A 27,428-nucleotide genomic window follows, 5' to 3' on the forward strand; every position below is an offset into this window, starting at 1 on the left:
GAAATTCAAAATGGCGGATCCAACATGGCGGCACAAAATGCGAAAAGTGAATGGATTTGAATGAAATTTGGTATACATGGGTTTTTGGAGGCGCTGTTTCCAAACCTGCATTCAGAATTCATAAATTCAAAATGGCGGATCAAATATTGCGAAACAAAGTGTGAACAGTGACTGGATTTAGATGAAAGTTATACCCACATGTACAATAGGTTGGCTTATGTCGTCAGTAGTTTTAGTATTTAATACGTTTCATATAAAATCAAACATCATAGATCCCCAACAACATGAAACTTCTCAGCTCGGATCACACCGTCGTTTATCTCGCGTTGGCTTGATTCGTGTCACGGTACGCTGACAATTGAGCCGACCAGAACGAATTGGGTTGTCGTTGTTAAAACGAATAACTGTCAGCATCGGTGCCAATGAAGAACGATCGCGGGTGATGTGATTACAGCGACGAACGAGGATCGAACGTGAGACCAACGTGGCCGAATTAATTTAAGAAGACAGTGGAATTGATTTACGGATGCTCCGTGGCCCTTAATGCAATTCACCGCGGGAAAAGCTGCCACGGCGTTGCTGCGATTATGCCATTAAATTCATGGATCTGGATTGTTCCCAAACGGCAACAATATGCGTGGCTCTGAATTATGGATTGAACGCGATTGGATCGTTAAGGTTGATCGTTTGTTGTATAACACACCATCGAGCTTATGAATATTGATTGGGACTGGTTGTGAAAATGTTTGGGAGATATATTACAATAGTCAGTATTTATTAAAAAAGAATTCTAGATTATTTTAACAAGTTTCCTAAGGTTCGTTGGCACAAAGTCGTTCAACAGACAATTTTTGTATTTTTTTTTTCGCGTGAATTTGCACGAATGCCTCGAAAATAAATCACTCTGTTTCCCCACTAATTACAAATCAGCATGAACATAGACGCGGGCAATAAATTGCATAATTCCAGCCAGCTGGCAGTAGCGTGAATCGAGATAATACAGCTGTTCCGCGATCTAGCTGTGGACTTATCGAGAGATCTTCGTTGCGCTAATTTAGATGCGCTGTACAATCTGTTCTAAAATTTTCTCGTTACTGCGATCATTCGTCTATCGATTTCCTTCTTCGAACCATTACTTTTCTATTTAGTTATTCGCAGAGTTCTTGTACACGATACACAAGTTGTTCTAGTACACAAATTAACTACCAGTATGGCTACTGTTAAATTTGAAATTTAAAAAAAAAAAAGTATAACTGTATCGAAACAAACAGCTCTTAATAAATTATTTTCAAATAATTATTTCTTATTTTCATTTCTGATACAAGTCCAAATCCAACAAATTTTCTAACGATGATTTGTCTCTATATGACTCGTATGCAACCTATTGCAAAACGTGCATGCTTTGATTGGGAGATTATCTATTAACACGACAACGATACGGTGCAACTTTGTCCCACGATAACGCGAATTGCTGGGTGGAAAGCACGTCTGCGATCACAGTAGTGACAGATTGAGGAACGAGCAGCGGGGAATTAATCTCCTTGCGTGGTAAATGCACGCTATCACGTGCGTGTACCGTACTCGTGGTTTATTTTGTCTACAAACAGCGTATACTTCCCAGACACAGCTAAGGAGTTTGAGCTGGTACAGCGTTACGACTGTATTTGCTTAATGAGCCAACAGATCATCGTTTTATTGAGTCGCGGCCAATGGCAGCACAAACGTAATAGAAAAGGATGACGGGGGATATTTATGAGCGTTTATCGTCGTCCGTTCAATTAAATGTTGCAGATAAGCTTGTAACGGTTGCTTGACAGAGATCAAATCAAGCTTGTAGGAAGGTGGACTAAATTGGATTGTTTCATTCATTTCTTTTGACATCGAACTATTTTATAATATTCGTAACGAACGAATTGAAGATATTTTTGTTCTCTTTTCTAAATCCTTTTTTGGACTTACCTATTCTTTCTTGTAAAGACTTTGCTAAGATTATCCGTTTTATCGCAGAGAATTTTAGTAGTTATCTAATAGTTCGGTAGTTAAAATGTACGATCATTTTCCTGTTCCAGGCGGTTTAAAACACGGAAACGGTGGTATCGGAAGTGCTAATAGCTCAAGAAGCACGAGTCCAAGCCAACAGCAGACGCTCCAAGGCGGGCTGTCATTTATACCTCAGCCTAGAAATCAGAATTCAACCAATAGACAACCTGCAGCTACTACGCCGAGGTAAATAATTATATCCGTTCAATTACGATTCAAGAATAAGTACCAGTAGTTTACCAAACAATTTGAAGAAATTTTTCCTAAATTACCGTCATATTTTGATTATTCCTTACGAGATTCACGTCTTGGAATTCTTAAATTACACATAAATTTTCCTGTGCTACAACTTCTTTAAAGTGCATAATTAAAGTAAAATCTATAGTTCGGAGTATATAGAATTATTTTCGATAGTTTCGATATTCGGTACTCAACACCTAACATTTCTCTTCGCCTACATGAAATTATAGTAACTGAAATACTATTTGTTTCGCAAAAAACATTTTGCCGAGGAACATTTTGTTGAGTTGGTTAACTAGTGTAAATAAAGTAAGGGAGTCTCTATTTTATCGAAGAAATTGTGAAACAAGCTTTACATTCCAACCAGAAAAACTAAGAAAACAACCAGCATTTTATAACAATGGATAAGTTAGTTCTACAAAAAATTAACGATCTACAATAAAATAATTGTTTTTCGTTCTTCGATACGTGTTAAATAAACTCTCTGAAAAGAAATTCTATTCCATTTGTCGCACTCCCAAAATGAATCGTCAAATTTAGGTCCTTTTTCTGCCTCTAGAGTGGTTTTACCCTTTAAATTCTTATACGGTCGATAATAGTCATTTAGCTTATATTCGAACTCGTCCTCTGATCCTGTCCATCGAAAATTACCACGAACTGTCCGGACAATCCGATACATTATGGAACAATAATATAATTTCCACGAAGGTCGAAGTAATGAATGCACATGAAACGTTTCAGCCCTCGAGCGTCGACGGTAGGGAAATCCAGCGGCGCAAGGACCACGCAAGCATCGCCATACACCAGCACGGGGCCACCGCCGACTCAGCAAAATAAGAACTCTGTCCTGGACAAATTCAAGCTTTTCAATAACAAAGAGAAAAACCAAGATCGCGGTAAAGCTTCGTCGGGCGTGTCGAAGAGGACTTCCAGCTCGTCGGGGTTCTCCTCCGCGAAATCGGAGCACTCCGACAGTTCGACGTCGCTGTGCGATCAGAGCAGGGTTCAAGTGGAGTCGCCGAAGAGCCGCGCTTTGAAATCGAAGTTGCAGTCCACGAAGCCGGCGAAACAGGCGAGCCCGAAGACCGCGAGGAAAGAGCAAAGCAAAGCGCAAAGCAAAATCGCGCGGACGAAAGCCACGCCAGACAAGTTGGGTTGTTATAATCCGCCGTTGGAAGATGTCAAGTCGGCCGGCAAAGTCGGCGGCGTGGGTGCGAAGCTGGCTACGGATAAAAAATCCTCGAATCTGCAAGATCTGTTGAAGCAACAGCCGGCGGTTCAGCTGCAAAAGTCGAATACGTCGGTGTTGACGTCGGGCTCCAAGCAAATCGCGTCGCAGGAGACGAAGAACGTTGCCGGTCCGAAGAACGAGTCGATGCAACCGTCGGCCAGGCCCAAGATGGAGCTGCCAGGGAAGATATCGGACGCGAAGATTCACCTGCAGAACATGAAGATTCCACCGAACGGAGTGAACAAAGATCTGATACCGCAGAAGGGGTTAACGAGCAATACGAACGGAATGATCAAGCAGTCCGATCAGGAAGAGGTCTCCGTGACCTACGAAAACATATCAAGCATCGATCACACGTTGTCTATGAATCAGGCGAATTTGTTGGAGGAAAAGTCAACGATGGCCAAGCAGAAAGCCATCGTTGAAAGTGTTCACTCGAACAATCATTTGGGAACGTTGGACGCCAGCCCGTCCAAGCAGCAAAATAAAAATATAATAGCAAAAGCCAAGGGTCCCAACGATGCGCAGGAAGTAGGTAACCCAAACGAGAAGCAAACGCCTACTTCTTCCGTCAACAATCCGGAAGAAATGGCTGACAGAAAGATGAACATCGTTCATGAAGGTTCCACCGGGCCGAGCGTTACGGCGAGTTACGGAAACACCGTTCCCTCTCAGGGCCAGGTTTCGAATGGATTGAACTTTGGTGCCAGCAAGCAGCTTCCAGGAATGAACAGCCCGTTGCAAGGTTCTCCTTTGAATGGTTCCGGGATCAGTCCTGGATCCAGCATTCCGAAGCCCACGGCCTTGGTGAAAGGCACTTCGAAACCACCGAAGGAAAACAACATACCGGGCGTACCGACGCCCACCAAATTGAAGGCAGACGTTTTGCATCGCAAGCTCGATCCCAGCACGGTTGCAATGGTGTCACCGATGCCAAGTATTTCGGATCTGATGTCCGAGAGCTCGCACAGCAACTCGAACAGCACCGGTCAAAGCAACTCCAGCGACAGTAGCGTTATTTATAGGCCGAGCAGCGAGAGTGGCAGCGAGATTAAAACTATACCCAATAGAAAGATTGACACGACCTTCGAACAAATGGAGAAGGTTAGTACCTTCGTTTGGTATCGTTACGATTGTTTGCTGCGGTGAAAATTTCATGCATCGTGCTTTGAACAGATTGGAAGTGTTGATAGGTTGAGAATGGACTGAAGATTTGGATCTTTTTTTTTTTTTATTTTTAAACGATTTTGTTCAAGGGGTTAGTCGCAGTCAGGAAAATGAAAACGGACACTTTCTTGTGTGTGTGTGTGTTTTTTAAGGTATTAAATAATAATTTTTATTAATAGTAATTTTATTAATAATACTCATCTGATACAATGCATCATATTTTGCTGTTTCAAATATTTCATCAAATAATAACGTAACAAATTTTTAGATTCCATTACTACTTAAAAATGAGAATATGATATACGATACATGTAATGTAATTATTAAATAAATAACATGTATACAATTTCTTACTAGTTTATGTATTAAAGTATGCACTCAATTATATATAAAAAATAAAATATTGTTTATGTTACGGTGCAAAGCTTACTCGTAGACCGTCTGCATTTTCCAAAAGTGCTTGCTCGTCAAAAGGTTGATAATCTTGATGAATTATAATTACAATTTGTAACAATGCATTCTCGTTACCACCAAAAGGAATTCTGTACAGTTTTCTGTTATTCGTAGTAATGTTAACATGTCGGCTTCGGATGGCGCAGATATACGTCATTGAGATTTTCATATATGCATGTTTCAAAATAAATTTATAATACCTTATAAGTAGTTCATAAATGCCTTAGTTGGTGTCTCTTAAATTAGAACAATCGTATACGTTTTCAATTGATTATTTCATTTTATCATTGTCGCTACTGGTTGTATACTTATACTGTGCCTCTAGTTTGTAGTGCTTGTACTGTGCTTCGTCAACTCCCGAGTAACGATCAATATGTAGGAATACAACACATAACGTACCCATAAACATGTACAGTGCAAATAACTTAATAATAGTTAAAATATTAGTACTTGAAACTCGAAGTACCTACAAAATATATCCACGTATTTAAAAATCTTCCCTTTCATCTGTTCCATGAACGAATAAAAATATAAACGTAGTTGCGATATTATTCGTCGGCGACGCGTATCGCATTTTAATATCTCTAAATCTTCCTGCTTTTATGATTACGTCTAATTAATGGCAAAAAGATTCACGATGCCAGATATTCTCGCTTACTTATTCGTTGATAAGTGCAACACATTCTGGATGCGTTTAGCTAGCGCTTTCCATATTCGTGCCAGTCATAAATGCATAAAAACCGCAGTCTAGTAATAACTTTCCGCGTTGGCATCGAGTCAAGTATTAATTCATGCCCGTTTACAGGTCCTGTCTGAAAGTTCAAGTTGCGCTGGAGGTTCCATGGCGGACGACGAGGCCGAGATGACAGTGAAGCCCATGCAGCCTCTGCTCCGCGGCTACACGCCAGGCGCAAGGGCCCTTCAGACCTTGCCGAGCAGGACAACCGCGAGACAGTACACGATTCTTCATTCTTCTTCCCATCATCATGTCGGTCACGATTACGCGGACATCGACGTCGCCTCTGGCTACCTCAGCGACGGAGAGGTTCTTCGTGGCGGTATGAGCGTCGGTAGCAGAACTCTGTCTGACTTGTGCGACGGTTACATGTCCGAGGGCGGTGCTTCCTTGTACGCGCGCAGAATCAATCCTTCTTACGGCCACGATCACGAGAGGTAAGTTTCGATGGAACATTAATATTCGGTGTACCGAGTACATCGATGATATCTTGCAATTAATTTCAACCTTACGATATCCGTAAGGTAATATATAATATACACTATGTAGTAGATAATATATAAACAGTATATTTCTATGGTATAAAATCGAAAACAGAAAGCAACATCCCGCCGAGATTGGAACCCGGGCCAGCAGCGTTACAACCTGATATTCTACCAACTGACGCAACGAACCTCGCTAGATGCTTTCGTTACACATTTCTTAAGAAGACGTACCGAAAACTTTAAACGAAAATATCTCGAAAACGAAGGCCCGTTCTAAAGGAAAAGCCAAAAGAAAAATGTATTATTCGGAGTTGGGAGATGGGAACGGAAGACATGTAAACCCTTTGGGGACACGATGAACCACAATTAAAATAACTTTCTAAATTTTTAATTGTACAGAGGGGCGCCGCAGAATTTAATCGAGCCCGAGTGTAGAAATGAAATTAGAATCCGGCCACGTAATGAAATCCAAAGATTTAATATCGATACAGCTTTTGCCATTGACCGACGATATCGTAGATTAAAACCTTCGCGGAAAGAAAAGAAGACAGGTAGAAAGAGGGGAAGGTACGGAAGTAGGTCAGTGGTGATCATCTCGATTAGATTCACTGCATTGAATTTGGATTCGTCCCGGTCGAATAGAATCTCGTTGAAGCGTAGGCTGTCCCATCCAACTGATTCAACTATTCAATCTCATTTGATTTCCTTTGTACGTGCCGTGCATGTAAAACTATATTGGACGAACGACAATAATTTCTCGCAAATGTCCTATATTACGAGCCAGCCCCTCTAGGTAAGAAACTGTACCGCAACGTGCGCACGAATATAGGGCACGTTCGTAGGGAAGCTTTGATTGTGCCATTGACAATAATTCAGAGGGAATGGAAAGTTAACGATTCTAATACGCCCTTCACAGTCAAAGGGTTACATCGCATTGGCTTATCTTTCGAAGATGATTCTCTTGGAAACGATTCCCCGTAAAATTAAATACATTTTCAATAGCAACCTCTGTAACATGGAAAATGAAATAAATCGGACAACAAGCTTCTTTTTACCTAGTCTAACTTAACGCGATCGATTAAATTCATTAAAGAGCCATATGCAGTTGGGTACTCACGAAAGAATCTTTATTCAGTCGAGTTATTCGTTGTTTTTAAATATCTGTTCAAACGTATGGAAAGTACAATTTATGAACACGTCACAGAAAAGAATTATCAAGAAATTTTGTGAAATAATAAATAATAATTGAGATTCAGCTTCGAGACTACGAGTTGATTTTCTGTGTAAACAAAGTCAATAATCTTATTAAAATTAACACAAGTGACTAAATGAATTGTCAAGAGCTAGCAGTCGTTTCCATACAACAGTTCGACTCCTCTTTACTATCTTTCGCTATCTTTCTACAATTTTTCTTAAAACGTTCCCCGAAGTAGCGCGCGGCCTTTCAACACAAAGTGATTTCTCACCCTCTGCGCTAGGCCAACAGAACCCACCCCTAGACCACCTGAACATCGGTGTTTCCGTAACGCACGAAACAGCCTGAGGCATAATCTGGTCCCTCTCCAGCAGCAGCTAACTCTTTTGGCATAACCAAGCTGCGTATCATCCGCTTGAAACCCGACGCGCTTTTCGGAAATTCAATATTCTCGCCCCCCATCTCGAGGGCTCGACCCTCCGCATCCCGCTGCCATCATTGAGAACCCCGCAAAACGAGGCGAGGGCACAACAAAGAAGGCCAGCCCTGAGAGAGCATATTCCGACGATTACGAATCCTGGGGCAACCTTTGAATACATTATCGTTCGCTCTCTCCTTCGTCTTGGTATTTCAAGAAGTTACGCCATCTTGAACGCGTGAAATAGTTGTCCTTTAGAAATCAATTAATTACATGTTCGGAAAGCTTCAGTTTTTTATTTAGATCATTTCAGATCACTTCTTACAATGTACGATGTTACAAACGAAAAATCATTTGTTTTGTTCAATGCGATTTTTTCTATATATTGATACATGTTTCAAGTATGGAAAAATAATACGTCTGTTGTAAAAATTACGAACGTGGCTGCCGCGTGGGAAGCCTTATTAAATAACATAAAAAGAAGTAGTTGTATAATTTCTAATGTTTATTTCTTCCCAAAAAAAAAAATAAATAATATTTTGTTATATCGGTTATCTTTGCTGTAATTTCTTTTATATATCCGCCAATTAAATAGTATTTTATTAATTCCATTTAAGTATCGTTCGTTAATTATGGTAATAGAAGAATTACAGTTTTTTTTATTGCAAAAATCGACTCGTTACATTGATTAAATACATTTTCAAAACAATATGATTTTTCTACAACTATAATCTGGCGTATTAATAATTAACGAATCTAGTAAGATAAATTAATTGCAAGAAATTATTTCTATTATTACTTCATTTTCACCTTAATACAATTTATAAATTAAATTACTGCTTCAGCATGGAACCGTATGAACTGCCCTCGAGTTCTGTTTAATTACTGGTTTTACATAGCGAATAGAAACTACGTACATGGAATTTCGGTTGCCGGGGTGGATATTAAACCGCGTACGTACTGCGTAATTATGAATTTCCAAGCATTCGGAAAATACTGCCTCTTTAGTTTTCTCTTTCTAGCCCTATGGTGTTCTAACAAATTTCGTCTATAATTCGAATCGTTGCAATTATTATTAATTCCATTCGAACGCTATGGGATGAATTTAGACACAGAAGTAAAAAAGCGAAGTTTAACGTCTAAAGCACACCTATGAGAATCACTACACGAAATCATTGAAAGAATATTCGCGTTTTTCGTTATTCGGTCTTTAAATAATTTATATCATTAATTTTAGGTACAAGAAAAATGATGTGTTTTTATTATTTGAAGTTGAATTCAAGGAATTTTCAATGCCAACAGTTTCATTACCGATTAAAAATATTAAGAGTTTCGTTATAAAGGAGCAAAAAATTCGTGTTAAATCCGAAATTTGACATTGGAAACGAGTTTATAACTATAAATTTGTTTATTTAAATGTCATAATTACAAAGACATTCGATTAATTAAGATTTCGTTCGCAATTGTCTGCGATTGTACCTGCCATACGTTCTTAAAAAAATGATAGCGTACAATCGGTTGCATAAATACGTTCGATGTTGAGTTTGACAGTAAATACTTGGAAACTCCACGGGATTGGAGCGCCGTGTGCGTTCGTCCTTAGCATCGAACAATCGTGAATGAGCAAGCAACAGAGCGAGAAATCAATTTAAGCTAGGGAGACGTCGCATTGGACGTAGCCGTACACAGGAAGATAAGCGTCTTTGTCCTTTGTCAGTGACGTTTAGTATTGTCCTTTCCATTCATCGGGATGGTAACCAGAAGACTAGGGAACTCACACCTTGCCTATTTTCAAATATACCGCAGGAAACATTTCTGTCGACTGGTAATCTACGCCTGGATTTCTCAAACTGGGTTTCGAGAGAGCTCTCGGAAGAAAATAAATAGAATCGAGTACATCGAATACTTTTAGACGCGTCGCTCTATTATTCTTTCAATCGAAAGAAATCGCATCGAGCAGAAGGATATTTCTGGAATGTAACAGTAGGCTGTCCCAAAAGTTTCTTTCGCTTTATTAATAAGTAATACATGTACAATATTTTATGTTTTATGTTACATTACTGAATCGTGCACGATTCATTTTGCTCCGTTACTGTTACACCATGAATATCTATGAAATTACATTCTCTATTTATATAAACACGACCACATCAAATAATTGAATGCAACTCGCGAAAGAAACTTTCGGGACAACTTAATATAATTAATAATAAAAATATTATTATTTTCTATTAATTTGGACCACGATTTCCACTCGTTCGATGCAGTTGTCCCGGCTACCCCGCGAAATTATTTCTCACGGAACTGCCATAAGTCTTTAACAACGGGTTGTAATAGCACACTCGATCCTTTTAATTGTTTCATAAATCACCGCAGCACAAACGGCAGCTTTTCATAGCACGGTGCGTTTAAATGGTAATCCCTTGAGAATGTTGTATCCCACAAATTGTCGTAATACGATCGTTAATTTTTGCAACAGATTTAGCCAGTCGTTGGGATAGAATATTCATAAAATTTTAAACGTTTACGACTTGCCGGCGTCTCGTACTTTAATACTCGGGGGTGATAACCCAACCCACACCCTCTACTTTTTTATACCACAATTCATGTTTCAACGTCTCGTTTCAAAATCTTTGATGCAATGTAAATAATCCACTTTATTTTGCTCAAGGTAAACAATCTAACGAAGGACTTGAAGAATGTTCGATTATTTTCTATTTCTTGATATTAACTGTTTGAATGCCGAGCAACGATGTATCGTTGCGTGCGAATCACTATTTGTTTGCGGTGAAAATGCCAAGTTTTAATAATTTGGTTACACGCGTTTAATAGTTTAGAACCCGATTTACTTGATTAACAATGTAGATTTAGGCGATAAAGTAGTGACTTGTAATATTCTTACAAATAATTCGATTACGTACGTTATCTACGTTTTATCTCATATATTCTATGCCAAATTAAAATTGAATCGATTAATATTTGTAATGCTTTCTACTTTCAATAGGTATACAATCAGTTCCACAAGTATTCGTATCATCTACGTCTACTGAAGAAATTTAATTATACGATAGGTTCGATGTTCGCAAACAAGTGTTTTATTTTAAATAAGTAAGTAAATACATTTTACACAGGTATATATTTATAATGAAAAATTTCTTCAACAGACATAAAAGGTACGAATACTTATGGGACTGACTGTATAGGTAAGAAAAGAGTGTATCGTTAATTAACTCAACTATATCGCGATCCTCCACCGGTCTACTATCGATTTAGCCATAGGTACCGTGAACTTCGCGACACCTGCTTCCTCGTGTAGAGAATAGAGATACTCCGATGGAAAAATGCAAGGATAAGTTGAAAACGAATAACTCGCCACTATTATGTTCTGGGATGTCATAGAAGTTGCACTCTTTACGTATGCTTGTTAAAAATTTGAATTTGTTAAGTTTGCGTATACTAAGCGTGATAATAATAATGTTTCATGAAAGAAATTCTCATCGACTTTCTCGATCAATAAGGGCGATCCATACTTCTCAATGATTATTTGAAGAAGAGTAAATTTAATAGACAGATAGAACTTTAGGGTAAAGACTATGTCAAAAAGGCATAAATTGATAAACATTCTAAATGCTACTACTGTTCTATCAGGTTAACACATCCAGTTTTCATATCGTTATTAATGTTGATACGGTCCAAACCTATCGAAGATAAAGTCAAACCCACACCCCACACCCCCACTACCTGCCATTTCTTATTTCTCTTGTCTGTAGTTTTCCTCGAGTAGCACCGCTCCACCTTGTACATTTTTTCATATTTTTATTTGCCGTAAACGCATAAACTTCCGCAGTCTAGCGATTATAATAAATACCAAAACTTGAGTGAAAATTCGGGTGAACGTCTCTTTCGATAACTGCTCTGAATGCTTCGACTCTCTTATATCTCGATGTAATCATATTTCACAGAAAGAATAATAAACCTTCTATCCAAGAACGAAGAATTTCTATGCAGAGCTACATGGGATCTGTGTATCGAGCAATAGTTTTCAGAAATACTAAAAACTCCACGGTTGTCTCGTCATTTAGCGACGAAGGAATCGAAGAAAGAAGTAAACAGAAGAGTTCGGAGCAAAGACCTCGCGAACAAGGGATCAGAGACGAAGACGCCATCCAGAGGAAGACGACGCCGACGGCGCGTGTCGTCGGTGAGACGACGTGAAGCGAGATTGGCACGACGCTTGCGTGGAGTAAACGTGACGTCACGTCGATCGATCCCGAGGAGAACAGGGTTTCCCTGGCGCGATATCTGCCGGCGACGTGGCGCAACCTGCCAGGGTAGCTTAAGGCGCCACCGAGGGTGGTTCTTGCGCGAAGGTTGGCGGAGGGCGCGGAGGGTTGTTCTCGGGGGTCGGTTCGACGGGGAGACCCGTTCGTGGCGCGTAGGTGGTCGAAGGGTGGGGGAGCGTCGTCGCGACCAACGAAATCGTACGGATACGTGCACGAACGACGTGGAAGTCGTGGTTAGCGATAGTTCTCCGGGGACGGAGGAGCCGGCTGCTCTTCATCGCGTTCCTGTTCTCTCGTAAGCGGCTCGGCGCGGCTTTGGCCAGCGACGTTTCCACGGATTTACGCGAAATAAGTGTACGTCGACGGGCTACGTCGCGAGGCTACGAGTGCACGCGTTGAGAACGTCGTCCGAGTGAAGTACCAGACCGACAGGACCATCGCGACTTCGGAACGCACGTTTAGGGTAAATTTTTACGCTTCGTTCGGTTGCACGGGTGGGATCGCGAGGCTTGGAATGATAACGATCAGGAGGTTTCTTCTCGACTTGGCTTGCGCACGGTGGATTTTGTTTGGGTGATTGGTGCGAACTCTGGAAACGTTGACAGTCAAAGGAGTAAGTAGCGAAGGAACATTGATTGATATTAGAGGCAAATTCGAGAAAAATTGAGAATCGATGGAACGAATAACAAAAGAAAATTGGACGTGATTGGATGTTTGAGAGAAGATGACAGTCAAAGAAGTACGAAGCGAAGGAGAATTAGATGAGATTGGATGTTTATGTTTGGCTAAAGGTGTTGTTCATGAATTCATACTTTTTTTTTTTTTTTATTAAAGCTATTAAACCCCCTACGGAATTATTAGCAATACGCACATAGCTGTGCATATTATCAGTACATATATACGTTTACATTATAATATATGAAATACGATACGATACAATACAACCAAACAATTTCGAAATAGAGTACAAAAACATGAATCAAGAATAATAATAATATCAAGAATAATAGGCTTATCATTAAGAATATACGCAATTGTTTTTCAGAAATGTATAAATAATTAGCGGTGGTTGAACGAGAGGCTTGTATAGAAAAGCATCCACCGTAAAATTCATACTTGAACACGGAAACAACTTGGAATTAATGTTCTGTCGTAGGTGGAATGATGGATGTCGGGTAGCTTTGCGAATAGTTGAGAATTGAGAAAGCTACGCGCAGAGAAAGTTTCTATTGCAATTAGAATGAATGATTGTCTTGAGAAGTACACCTATAGTTTCTTAACGAGTTGACACTTGGAGAGCCGTCGAGGAATGTTGAATATTCTATGTCGTTGCGACAACTTGAAATTAGCGTAAACAATAAGAAAAATTGGGAGTGGTAGGAAATAATGGCAATGTTGAGATGCATGTTTCGCGACAGGTTGATACTTTCATTATAAAATAAAACGAATTGCTAGCCTCCAAGTAATGTTGAATGTCGTATGTCGTTGCGACAACTTGAAATTAGCGAAAACAATAAGAAAAATTGGGAGTGGTAGGAAACAATGGCAATGTTGAAACGAATGTGTCGTGACACAGAAAACGGACAACAGACAACACAGGAAAACAGACATGTTAAATCATACAATCGTAATGATATAATCAGAACAATATTTTAAATTTTAATGATGTAACACAGAAAACAAACAGAGCCGCTAAATTTTATTTATACTGAAAAAAAAAAATAATTCTAACCACATTACACGAATTTATAACATTTAATTAAGAAAGTTGTGAAACATAGTCGAGGTTGAAGCGAAAGAAAAAGTTAATGGCAATGTATGAATTTCATCTAACGAAATGGAAAATAAGAGGAGAACCACGCAGCTTCCTTCTTCCCTGTGCATAGTACGAAACGATGCTAGTGCCCTTAACGTAATTGAAAAGTTTTTCGACGGTAATAGAGATGTATATTAAATTAAATTCCGCTCTTGAAACAATTTTTATCCTCGTGTGCTCTGCACGCTCAGAAGTTCATTCCTTACAAAATTACTTTGGTGTGAATAGAATTAAAATAAATAAAATTATAATAGCAAGCGTTTCAATTTCAAGAAATTTTGTTAATCAACGTACGACGTCTTTTTGAGCATTTTATTGAAAGCGTTTCACAATTTATATTCATATTTTTTAGTCCTCTTTAGTTTATCGAATTGGTAAGCTATGATATAACGAGGAAATTATTTATCGCGAGAAATGTTATAACATTCCATACATTAATTATTCTTGTTAAAATGACAAATATGAAAAAGATACCAAGAGAAACATGAAAAGGAGGTTAACGAGTGGTTAAACAAAATTCTTGTTCCGTAATTATTATTACGTGCCTTGTATTTTGTAAATTATGAGAATTATGAAAAATAATAATGTACTAATTATAAGACGTATAGTTATAAAAATGATTAAAATGTCAAGAATTGTAATTGTAAAGATGAAGAGAATTAAAACTATAGAAATGATAAGAATTAAAATTGTGAGAATTAAAATTTTACGCATATTTCCGACGAAGTTAACATGCCTGTAACACTACGTCACGCGTGAATGACTGGAAAAGAAATGTCGGGAAAGCGTGGTAATAAGCCAGGCGCTTTAATCGCATTGACGGGCGAAAGTCTTTCAGCCGCGAGGTGCTCACGTAAGCGCTGTAATCCTAATCCTGCGCGCGTGATTCGTGAATTATTAATGACACGATTCCACGAGACTTCCCAGGATTCGCGTCAGCGAATCTGTTACTGGCCGTGGCGTGTCAAAATACATAATAAAGAAAAAGCATCCACCAACGATCGGTCGTTCCAACGTTGACTTACACTACTTACGAGTTAATTAGCGAACGTCCTAGACGCGCCGAGTCTGTCCCGTCAGCTTAACGATCGCAATCCTGGATCTTAATCTAATTTTAATTTGCTTCGCTGAACATATTTTTTCACGTGCGGTACAGTTTCGTGAGGTTTATTTTAAAGGACCTTGAGGGTGTTCCAAGTTTTCTCGTGGAACGTTGATTTTACTTTGGTTTGATCACGCGATGTATGCAATATTACAAGCTGTTCTCTCAGAGACTAATAAAGATATCGACTTTATTTTTTCCTACAGTTAACCCTTTGACTGTGAAGCATTATATATATATATATATATATATATATATATATATACATATATATCCTCGAGAAATGGGTTCCGAGAAATTTTGTTTATGTTCGTTAAATCAATTTTTCAAAAATATCAGCTTATAGGGGATGACGAAACAAAACTTTTGTATATTTACAGTTTATTCATAGGATGCTTAGTTTCAAAAATAAAAATTCAAAAGTTCGTTGGAAAAATTGTATTTTAGGAAAAAGATCTTCTATGTTTAAAATTGTTATCTCTGTAATTAAATGTTGTATGAATAAACTGTAGTTATAAAAAAGTTTCGTTTTGTCATTCTCTATAAGGTGATATTTTTTTTTTTTAATTTCGATTGTTCGACCGTTGTTTTCTTTTTTCTTTAAGACGACAGAATCAGACCACTACGAGATTTCAGGAAAAAGGTCTTTTAAGTTTTTAATTTTTATCTCTGTAACTAAACGTCGTATGAATGATCTGTAACTGTAAAAAAAGTTTCGTTTTGTCATTCCCTATAAGGTGACATTTTCTTTACATATATACGAAATAAAGTATTGTTTACGTTATGGAACAAAGCTTACTCGTAAACCGTGCGTATTTTCCAAAAATGCTTACTCGTCAAAGAGTTAAGAAGCATCACGATAGAAATAGTTACAAACGAACGTCGGTAGGTTTATCGTTAATGAAAGTAATACAAAAAGAATTACAATCTGAGGACTTGTTTACTAGACCCCGTTTCCTAACACAGTGTTTTAGTCCCTTAAAGCAGCGTCATTGATCCGCAAGGATAATGCAGTAATCCGAGTGTAAAGCTGCTCGATACTTTTTCATCCAATATTTTGCACAGTTCGCTGGGTTCGAAGGTAAACAAATAACAAGGCTGAAACGTGCTCTTTTTCAGATACGTGGGCGGTTCGAGGCGAGAGTTGTCCGGGGTGAAGGAACTGGTGACCTCGAGGAGGGTGCAGAAGAGACCCTCTGCGAACGTTGTAAGGTCGGATGGAGGTTGCATCGGGGGCAGTCCAGGAAGCGGCGGCGTCATTGCAGGTGGCTTGCTAGGCGGTTGCAGCGGTGGCAACGACGCCTTAGCAGAGTTAACCATCGAGGACCTGGCATCTCTTCCCGCCGGAAATCACACCTCAGCCAATCACACGGGCCATTCCTCTCATCACAAGGTCAGCGAACTTACCTAAATCGATATTTCGTCGTTGCTGTTCGTCGTTGAAACGAACCGCGGCTCTACATAGTATGCACGCTGGCGAGTTGCTTAAAGCCGCTGCATAGTTTCGCTAACAAACGGTTCGCGTCTCGTAAACTTGGCTTCTTGTATGTCAGACTAACGAGCAGTGCTAGAGAGGTTGGCTAGTGGCTCTGACTGATAATGGTACAATCTCCTCGAATATATTGTGCTGCAATGGTCATAGAAATTGCAACTCTCGACCAAGATACGGCCGAGTCAAATATGTGGACAGCGTTGCGAATGTGGTAGCTATATTAAATAGATTCATTGTAATTGATTCAAGTTTCTTTAATGCTTTGTAATGTAGACGGTTACGTCCAGGTTACAGCTGGATTACATACTTACTGCTTATGCGAAAGTACAGCTGAAAAACAGTGTTATTGGTAAGGTGATTATGTGATCTTTACCATTTTAAATTTATCGTTATTTTAACATTTTTTTTGTAAACGCTTTTAAATCTCAGATTAACATTGTTTTTCAGCTGAGTATTCTTATAGACTTTTCCAATATATATATATCGACTATTTATTGTATGGAACCTTGGTCGAGGGCCAAGGGTTATAACTCAGTTCAAAAGTGGATTCTTAATTTCATTGAGCTCGCGTACAATTTAGGCAAAAAATTCTAGATGATTTAAATCATGGATAACTATGGAGAATTTAAAGAGAGAATGACATTTGACAATTCTGATTTATTTGCGAACGTTTAGAGTGCGATGATACTATCACGGTCCTATTTATGGGATTAATTGAATTATGGGATAATTGATGTACATGCATAATTAAATCGAAGCTCTGTTTCCCATTTACATAACATGAACAGTTTTGATCAAATCAGAAATGTCAGAGAACCTCTCGATATCTATTCTATGTTCGTGTTATAAATTAATATCGACTGTATCAAACATAGAAATCTCAATAGAACTTTATAACGCCACGTATAAGCCGTAAATACTTTTACATATTTAACAATTCTTGACCTCCGCAACAATTTAATCCACAATATACCCAAACAGGAATTCGATCGAAACAATTTCATTGCAGTTACCCAAAACAATTTAGATTTTTTTAAACACGTTCTCAAACTTCTATTTTTACTATTTTCAATTTGTATTTCGTAACCCTCTAGTATTATATATTATGTCCAAACAGAAATTCGATAAAAACAAATTCGTTGGCGATACAATTAGTCTATTAAATTTTTTGCAAATATATTTAAGAATGCTATTATTATATCGCAGAAAATAATAACTCTTAACATATATCATACGACAAATAATTATTTGGGACTCTAAAAAATTATATTTATATCATAAGAAAAATTTGCTAATTAATAATTGCATTCTCCTACGCTATACCAGAAAATTATAGTTTATTGTATCTTAAGATTAATTTATCTCTGATATAGATACCTCGTTTCTACTAAACACAACTCTTTATAAATTAGTAATAAGTTTATCTTTGCGCGTAACGTTAGTAAACAACATGTCAAAGTTGCAATGAAAAAGTATAAAGCAATGTAAATTGAATTAAAACTTTCGAAGCGCATACACGCGTCTTTTACAGGAATAGTTTTAAAAGTTACAAACAATTGCAATAATTTAATTTTATTCCATGGCGGTCCACTAACATATTTTTTCATAGAAAAGATCCATGGGAAGATCGAAGTTTATTAAGCACTGACGTTTAATTTGCATAACGATGCAGACCGAATTAATTTGAAATAATTCCTTCCGCACGAACATCAAAGATCCTGTTTTTATTTTGTTAACTGAAAAATCATCAAGAAAAAAGCCGAACATCGCGGTTCATTAAACAGTATCAGCGATTCTCTCGATATCAACGAAAGCGCGCATCGCTTTGACTTTGATCAAGCTCGGAACGAACGCTAGGCTTTTGACTAGTTATTCGCGCACTCCATCATCCTTAATTAAAGTAATCCGTCGGTCGCTTGTTCATTATCATTCGACGATTAACATGACTTCGTGCCAGTTCGGTGGGTGTGCCAATTAGGTTTCATTGAACGTTAGTTGACATCGAATTGCGTGATAAACATCGGCGAAAATTAATTAAGCCTAAATCAGAGTTGCGGGTGAATCCATCCGCACGAAACAAACGGTAACGAGGTGAAACAATGCGAATTACATCTGTACAGTCCCTCGTAAAAGTATTCGAACACCGGTATATATTATGTGTGATTCGTGGTTGAAGTAAGTAATACGAGGAACACATTCGAAGAATACGTCGTTTCATGTTACAGTTTATATAATTTCAATGTAAATTTTAACAGATCTTTTTCGATAAGTATACACTACATAGCTTTTAATTGATATCAACTTCTTCGGACAGTAAGCAGATTAATGTGATAAAGATGAAAATTTCAATAGAGATAGCTAAACTAATATTTGCAAAAACTTGGTCAATTTCTGGCCTAATCAAACAACTCCACCATTCCGCAAGAAATTGACTAAATAAACTTTCGATGTCGAGCCGGATCGATCGGTGGTCTTTAATTCGATTCCTATGGTAATTCGATTTTGGGAGCATTTAAAACACACCACCCAGTATGTGGCAGCTGCTGGAACAGCTGACGCACGCGTACGTATGTATGAAATTTGTTTGCGCTCCAACTCACGTTCGCGATTGTGCGTCGTCGATGTACGTTTCACAGAGAGCGCACACGGTTATTGAATAATTACGCGAGTGCACGTAATCCTTCTTGAATAATTATTACGTGCCGGGTGATCCATGGGGTATCCCATCGTCGGTCGTTCGGAACCCATCGACTGTTCAACAATTATCGAGGTTTGGATTCAAGAAACCGTGGCGAACGGGCTGATCGTTTTTCCCTGTACATCGAATTCCACAAGAATGTGAGCTCCGCAACCGATGACTTCAAATTTTTATGATAGAATTTTGTTTTCGTCTAGAAAGTACGATAGAATTCCGATAGTGCAAACATGTGAAAAAACATTTACGAGATACGAAAAAATAAAATAAATAATATTACTTCGGATACAATGAAAGAATTGATAGCTAGAGCGTCAAGATTGGTCGAAGAAATTTTAGAAACACATAGCGGATACATTAATGGAAAGAAAATTAAATTGATTTTTAATGTTAGAGTACAATTTTTGCTATTAAATAAATAATTGGAGAAATATATTACATGATGCAACAAAACGTATATACGAATACATGAGTGATATTCATTAGCGACATTAATAGATTCGTAATTTTCTTTATACATCTTTGTATATTTATTTCAATTGAGAAAATGTCCACGTACATATTTATGAGCGTAGGTGTACATCAGAAGCTAATAACGAAATGAGATCCGTAGCCCAACGCAAGTGGACGAAATTTTTAATTCGTCGAATGAATTATTTAAAAATATCTTCTTGTAGAGAATGACAAGATGATTTTTTTTTATATTTACAATTTATTCGTAGGACATTTAGTTACAAAAGTAAAAATTGAAAACTCAGAAGACCTTTTTCCCGAGACCTCGTGGTGGTCTGATCCTGTTACCGATGACTTAAAGAAACAGGAAACAACGGTCGTACAATCGAATTTGAAAAAAATATCAGCTTATAGGGGATGACGAGACGAAACTCTTTTATATATACAGTTTATTCATCCGACACGTTTAGTTTCATAGGTAAAAATTGAAAACTTAGAGGACCTTTTTCCTGAGATTTCGTAGTGGTCTGATCCTGTTGCTATTGTCTTAAAGTAAAAGAAACGACAGTCGAACAATCGAATTTATAAAAAGTATCACCTTATAGAGAATGACAAAACGAAATTTGTTAATATTTACAGTTTATTCGTACGTGACAGATATACTCGATTCAACGTATATATATATATTTTTTCTTTCTTAATAGAAACAGACTGAACCGTTCGAAATGTAAACTCATAGAAACAGCGTTCATTTCTCACGAGATTCATTTTTGTAATAGATTTCAATGAAAAGTCTAACAATCCCCCTATTCCAATTTCACTCGCTTCGCGTACATTTCGCTCGTTCATTTTCTCCCCCTTTATTCCCAGCTTTAATATACGGCGTGCGTTGCACCGATGTACCACTGCATGTTTGCATCGTACACGTTTGACCCCCTTTTCCCTAACAGCCCCATTCACCGTGTCCTCCCCTTTTTCTCTGTTGCTTCGGCGCATCGGTGGGACGCTGTACGCTGTCGACAGTTCGGTTATGTCTCGTATGCGAGCAGTCTGCGCCACCCACCCGATGAATGAGAGGCTTAGAGAACACCTGAGATATCTCTGACCAACTTACCAAGTCGCACTCGTCGTACCAGACACGGAACAAAAGCAAGAGAAAACAAACGACTCGTTAGCGTTGTCATTCGATTCTAGTGTCTCCGATTATTTTACAGTTTTTTCTATTTCTTATTATACGTTTACGAAAGTATTATTCATGGATCGGCGAGGTTTTCCTGATTCGAATGAGCCCAAACACGACTATATTCGGTTTACTTTCAACTACATGTAATTGACAATGATTTGAAAGTAACCGCGATATCGTGTAAGCAAAAGTAATCCAAACGAGGTCGTGTTTGAACTCTTTTTCATCGGGAGAACCTCAACGATCCGTTGTTAATACTAGCACGAAAATGTAATAAAAAATATATAAATTTTCAGATTCTTTCGACAAACTAAACTCCTTCGACGTTTCTTGCGACGGCGTACGTTGCCCGCGTGTCTCACTCGATGAATGAGAAACTTCCAGAACATCCGAGATATCTGGGAGCAACTTTCCAAGTCGTACCAAAGGGAGAATAAAAAAGAAAGGAACCAACGAACTCGCTGGCATCGTCGTTCGATTCGTTGTGTCGACGTTTCTTAGAGCTTTTCCGAGTTTCCACCCCCATCCACTTTCCGCGTCACTTTATTTTCTTTTCTTACTGGAATCCTTATCCTCCATTGAGGGACTCCTTCGTCGATATTCCTGTCATACTTGTCGTTTTCCTCTCTAGCCGCCTTAAAACTCGACGGTTTATCAAATGCTTCGACGGTTTATCAAATGTTTCGACGGCTGAAAACAATACTCTCTTGGGAGGGTGTCTCGATTTCTTTTGACGTACTTCCAAGAAAACAGCACTTCCGGTGGATTGCAAAAGTAAACAGGTCGATGGTACTCGAACTATTAAGTCGTCCATTTACTTATTATTCAGGTATCGTTTTTAAGTGGTCATTATTCAAATGAATAATGCATCGTCCGAAACCATTGTTACTCCTTAACGATATACAAAACAGACGATATACAAAATGGCAACAGGATCATTTGTATTAGGAACACGTCCTCTAAATTATTGATTAGAATTTCAAGAGTATAGCTATGCCTCGTATGTAATTAACTGATTAATTCTTTAGTTGGGAACGTTGAATAAAAAGCTTACAAAAATTGAAATTTACTTTTCATCTATGCAGTGCTGGTGGTCAGTACAGCTTATCTTGTTAGATATAACTACGTTTAGCTTCTATTTTTGTTTTACTTGTCTGTACCCTAATGTAAAGGATACGTTTAAAAATCAAAATAAATATTGAAAAGAAGTAACGATATATTTACGTATCTAAAGATTATTTACATTAGCGTAATTGTAAAAACTACAGTACACTTGTTGGCATACAATCGCAGATTAAATGATAAATTAGGAAATATGATGTTGAAGAATTTAATTACATAATTGATTTCAACTTTAAGTTTGCGAATTAAAGAACTACAAAAATAAATTAGCATTATTTACATTAGGGTAATTGTAAAAACTACGGTACACTTGTTGGCATACAATCGCAGATTAAATGATACATTAGGAAATATGATGTTGAAGAATTTAATTACATAATTTATTTCAATTTTAAGTTTGGAAATTAAAGAACTACATAGATAAATTACCATTTCATCCAAATTTTGTTGGTCAACTTTTCAACACCAATCTTTATAATTTTTATTTATCCGTTAATAGTATCCTATTGGCTTTTAATGTTGCATCATCCTTATGAACAATGAATCGTCGGATTAATCATGGTTAAAATAATGTTAGAATTTAAGAGAGCTTTCTATGGCTGGAATTTGAATGTTTCCTTATCAAAATAAAGTAAATAAGGTTAAATTGGATGTATAGAAAATAAGTACAAAAATAATTAGATGAAAACTGTAGTTAACCGAAAAAGGCTGACGTCAGTGTTAATATGAATGTCAGTACCTATTCTGTGCCCAACATCGATTGCCCTTAATAGGATAGGCTCCTTAATCTACATATGTACATATGTACTCCATATCGTCAACTCGAAGAAAGCTTCGTTTCATGCCTACATCACGTTTTTTGATTATAGTCATAAACATGAATAATTAACTATTTTGAAGACCATCTACTTTAGGTTATATTATAAACAACATAAGTAATCATTTAATTAGCAACGTCTCTTTTTATTACCATCTATTACTGGCTGACCAGTAATAGATAGGTTCGACCTTCTCATTAAGACGATTTCGAATGTTTTAACTTCTTTTTGCATTACATTCTATTCCGAGTTCAATAAATAATTTCATAATTTCAAAGATCAACGTTTCCAATTTACACCTTCCTTTGCTATATTTTACGAAAAAAGGTAGAAACATCGATACATATATATTTCGTGTTAATTGCTATTAAAATTTTTAAAAATTTAATTTCCAGGAGGCGCTAAGTAGTATTATTTCTGGAAAGGGGGCGGTAGGACAAATAAGTTTGGGAACCTCTGGTCTAATAAGTATAAAAATCACGCAAGTAGCTCTTTGAATTTATGAGTTAAAATCGTATTCGAAGGTAAACCGAAATTTTACCAAGTTTCAACACGACGTGACCACGAAAACTTATTCGCCTTCGAAAACATAGTTTTCGACTATTCACCCTAGAGGTTACTATGGAGAAAAGCTCGGGGGATCGAGGTATCAATTCCCAATCTCCCCTCGGCGCGTTCCTCCATATTTTATCGTTTTGCTTCCGTATCGTCGGGGTTTCCTTCGCTTTTTCCTCGGCCGTTCTCGTTCGATCTCCCGGGACGGCGAATTTGTCAAATTTTCCAGGTGGACGTAAACAACGCTTCTGAACGGAAACGGCGCGTCGACGAGACGCGCGAGGAGTCCCTGGACGGCATCGTCGGGGGCGAACGAAGACGGACGCACGGATCGGGAAGAAAGAGAGGAAGGATTAGTATACGCGTCGCCGTGAGTTATGCAGGCGGGTCACGGCAGGTCGTCGAATGGAATCGATATCTGCCGGGTGAAATAATAACCGTTCTCTTTCTATCGTCTCGTTTGCGCCCTTTGACCGTCTCTCTTCGACCCGTCTCCGTTACCATCAGATCTTGAGAAGAATTTTCAGAAAATATTTCGGCTACAAAACAAAGACATTCGTGCACGACAGAACAAAACGTCGAGATAAACTTGTGAAAATTGTAGTTTTTCGATACTCGAAGGTGGCACAAGGAGCTGCAACAAAAAATTAATTCTAATTTAACCCTTCCAGATCTGATTTATCTTTTTTTTTTTTTCGTAGTAATGTAATTCAATTTTCAGGGTTAAGAATTTATGATTAATGTTGACTATAGCCAATTATGATATAAAGAGTCTTCCACGAAGAACTTCAGAATTTTGATTGTTAATCAAACACGAATGGTACGGAATCATTTCCACTAAAGATTATGGTCATTTCCATAGCGACCATTCTGGCAGGTTTATTTTATTACCAAAAAACATAGTCTTTAACCCTTTTAGACCTAAATTGGTATTTTTCTCCTACTAATGTCATTTAATTTTCAGGATTAACTTGGACTAAAATTAGTATGGGACAAGTAAAAAGAAATCCTAATAGGGTAGTTTTTGAGGAAAACTAGTTTTTCGTCAATGTGCACGAATAAGGACAAATTTTAAATTTTGTGTCCTCAATTGTGGACACTAGGTCTGAATGAGTTAAATAAATTTAATTGGGAAACATTACTATCGTGTTATTCCGATATTCTCCTATCGGATTATCACATGTTTCGTTTATTGCAACATTTGTTTAGCGTGCGATAAATTTACTAATATGAAACCTATGAAATACAACATTTTTTTGGCGAATTAAAATACTAAAAAGTATCATTTAATACCTTACAAGAAACACAAGAAAGTTTCCGTTTTCATTTGCCTGGCTGCGACTAACCCCTTAATAGATATCGAAAACTTGTAATTACGAATAAATAGAATTGTAAATAGTACTTTCAAAGTTATTGCAAAAAATATCGTACCACTTTGTATTTACAAAATTAATTAGCCACGAAATGAAAATAGAATAGTAAAGTACTGTTTGAAATAATATTTGAAAAGTGGCCAGATCTGGTAGCCATCGTCGAAGGGAATTACCCTCTTGCTTCGAGGTACCTTCGCGTTGTTTCTGCTTCCCATTGATAACACGCTTGTGCTAGCTGATTATGAGCCACGTTGGGTGTCCTGGATCTCATTGTTTCCACCGCTGTCCTCGTAATTAGAAGAGTTCCACTCGGTACACCGACCACAGCAAACAGAGATTTCACGGAACTTTAAAATCTCGCTGTGTTTCGACATTTCGTTTTTCGATTAATATTCTGAAATTTAATGTAACAAATAATGTAGAAAAGTCGGATATTAGAAATTTCTTCATATTTATGCACATGGAACCGTATTTAAAAAACGTAAATTAAATTTGTAGAGTTTTATCTGATGCAATTGCGAAATTATTAACTAAAAGGTTCTCCAGAAGGATCTGTAGAATTTTGGTTTTTAATTAAACACGAATGGTATATAAATACGATGTAATATCTATGATTTACCAATATGGAAAAAAAAACCATAAATATGGTATTAAAAACTGTTCAGAGTATAACCGAAGAATATCTCACTTCGAAGCATTCACTGTGTTTAAAAAAAGATTTAGACGATTTGGAGGCTAAAAGGAACTCGATACTGTACAAAGTTATATGGAACAAATTATGTGATTTAGCTGCCAAAAAGTTTCATATCCATAGAATTCGATTCTTTAATTTTGTTAAAAAGTAGAAAGATCGAACAATATTGTTTCTTTCTTATTTTTTATCTTGTTAATTGAATTTTGTATTTTGTATTTACGTATTTTTATTAACTTATTTTGTATTTTGTTAATTAAAATTAAATTGTATTCGTTTCATTTTATTTTGTTTTAATTGTTAAGACAAATAAAATGCCAACTACTTGTTATTCCATCGTGTGAAAATTCTCATATCTGAACACTTTTGTCACATCCATTATGTGAACTAATTGTGTTCACATAATGGATGTTCTACTGTAGTTCTATTCATTCTAGACATATCGATACACTAAAATCATAATCTATACAAGTACTCTAACCAGAATCATACACAAAGAATGTAATTTGATGATACATAAATAAACAAATTACAGTAGGTGTTCGTAAGTTGAATACTAAAATTAAAACACACGTAGCTTGTCGATTAACCCTTTGACAAACATTACTTTCAGTAGCTGTAATGCATAAGTATTTGCAGATATGTATCGCCTTTTTATGATTCGTCGAACGAGAATTCCCCCTTAAGTGCTATGCGTGTTGCAAACTATTATTACATTTCCTTCGGTCGCGAATGGTCGTTGCGTGATAAACGCTAGAAATCATGAGGTGTTTCTATAAATGCCCAAAACCACTCTTAAATTAGTAACACCTTTTTTCGATCGATGAATAGGTAGAATAAGGAATAACAGTGGAAGCTAGTAGAGAATATAGAGTAATGGCTTTTGGAATGGATGCAAGAAATATTTTACATAAGAGAAAATCAAAATAATAAACAATCTAAAAGGATTATCAAGCGTTAGGTATGCATTTAAATTAAAAAGACGAAATTAGTAAAACATAATTACTTAATATTAACACAAAATGAATTTAAATTGCAATAAGACCATGACTATGTAGTATATATAATTAACTGTTAATGACAATAAGTCTAATAATAAGAACATAAAAGGTTGATAATGTAACAAATTATTCTTTTCAAAGAAAGTAATCAGTGATACAAAATATTGAAAGATATATTACTTATAATATATTTAAAGGTATTTTAAGATATATTCAGGTTCGTACAATTAGCTGTTTGATGCATGTAAGTAAATAGTACTTTCCTCCTTTTTGCAAGAAAGAAATTTTTGGCAAGCAATCTTAATGTACAGAAGGAACAGTATGAAAATTAAGGAAATTTAGTTGTAACACAGAAATGAAATTAAATATCATTTAAAAGCAAATGAAAATAAAAAGAAAGTGTAAAAGAAAATATTTCCACAGTAATATCAGACAGCGAACAAATAATTCTTGCTCATTACCGGAACTCTAATCGTCGCTAACGAACAGTAATTTTCAATGAAACGGAGAAAATGTTACAATCTAAAACGCCAACTGATTACTACGACTACTCTTTCCAGTTGATTATCTGAACGCACTAATAGCTGCATTAATCAACGCTCCGTAAAGACTATCAATTTTGATATTCCGTCAGGGATAATAAATTATCGTTGACAGAAACAGAGTGTACATTTTCTCCTTGTATATACTCGTGTAAATGGACTGAAAGTGATCTAGAAAAGAGGCTAATTAATTTCTTTTTTCCCATGGCAATCAGTCTTGCTGATTTGTAAATATTTATTCCAACAGAACGTAAATAAGCTCTATTTTAAATTATTTTTGTCGCATATTGTTTTGAAGATTACTTTCACTATATCCGAAATAAAAGGTAACGAAATA

At 37.1% G+C, this 27,428-nt stretch overlaps 1 protein-coding gene across 1 annotated transcript in view; it reads left to right on the forward strand.

Annotated features, from left to right (window-relative positions):
• LOC128876645 (protein sickie) overlaps window positions 1-27,428 on the forward strand; it is a 209,691-nt gene that overhangs the window by 106,098 nt on the left and 76,165 nt on the right. Inside the window, exons 6-9 of the mRNA XM_054123172.1 lie at window positions 2,070-2,226; window positions 3,022-4,615; window positions 5,937-6,304; window positions 16,286-16,559. Of these exons, the coding sequence (XP_053979147.1) occupies window positions 2,070-2,226; window positions 3,022-4,615; window positions 5,937-6,304; window positions 16,286-16,559 (2,393 nt within the window). The remainder of the gene's footprint in view (window positions 1-2,069; window positions 2,227-3,021; window positions 4,616-5,936; window positions 6,305-16,285; window positions 16,560-27,428) is intronic.

The sequence above is a fragment of the Hylaeus volcanicus genome, chromosome 1 (genome assembly GCF_026283585.1).
Source record: "Hylaeus volcanicus isolate JK05 chromosome 1, UHH_iyHylVolc1.0_haploid, whole genome shotgun sequence".
In the NCBI taxonomy this organism is placed as follows: domain Eukaryota; kingdom Metazoa; phylum Arthropoda; class Insecta; order Hymenoptera; family Colletidae; genus Hylaeus; species Hylaeus volcanicus.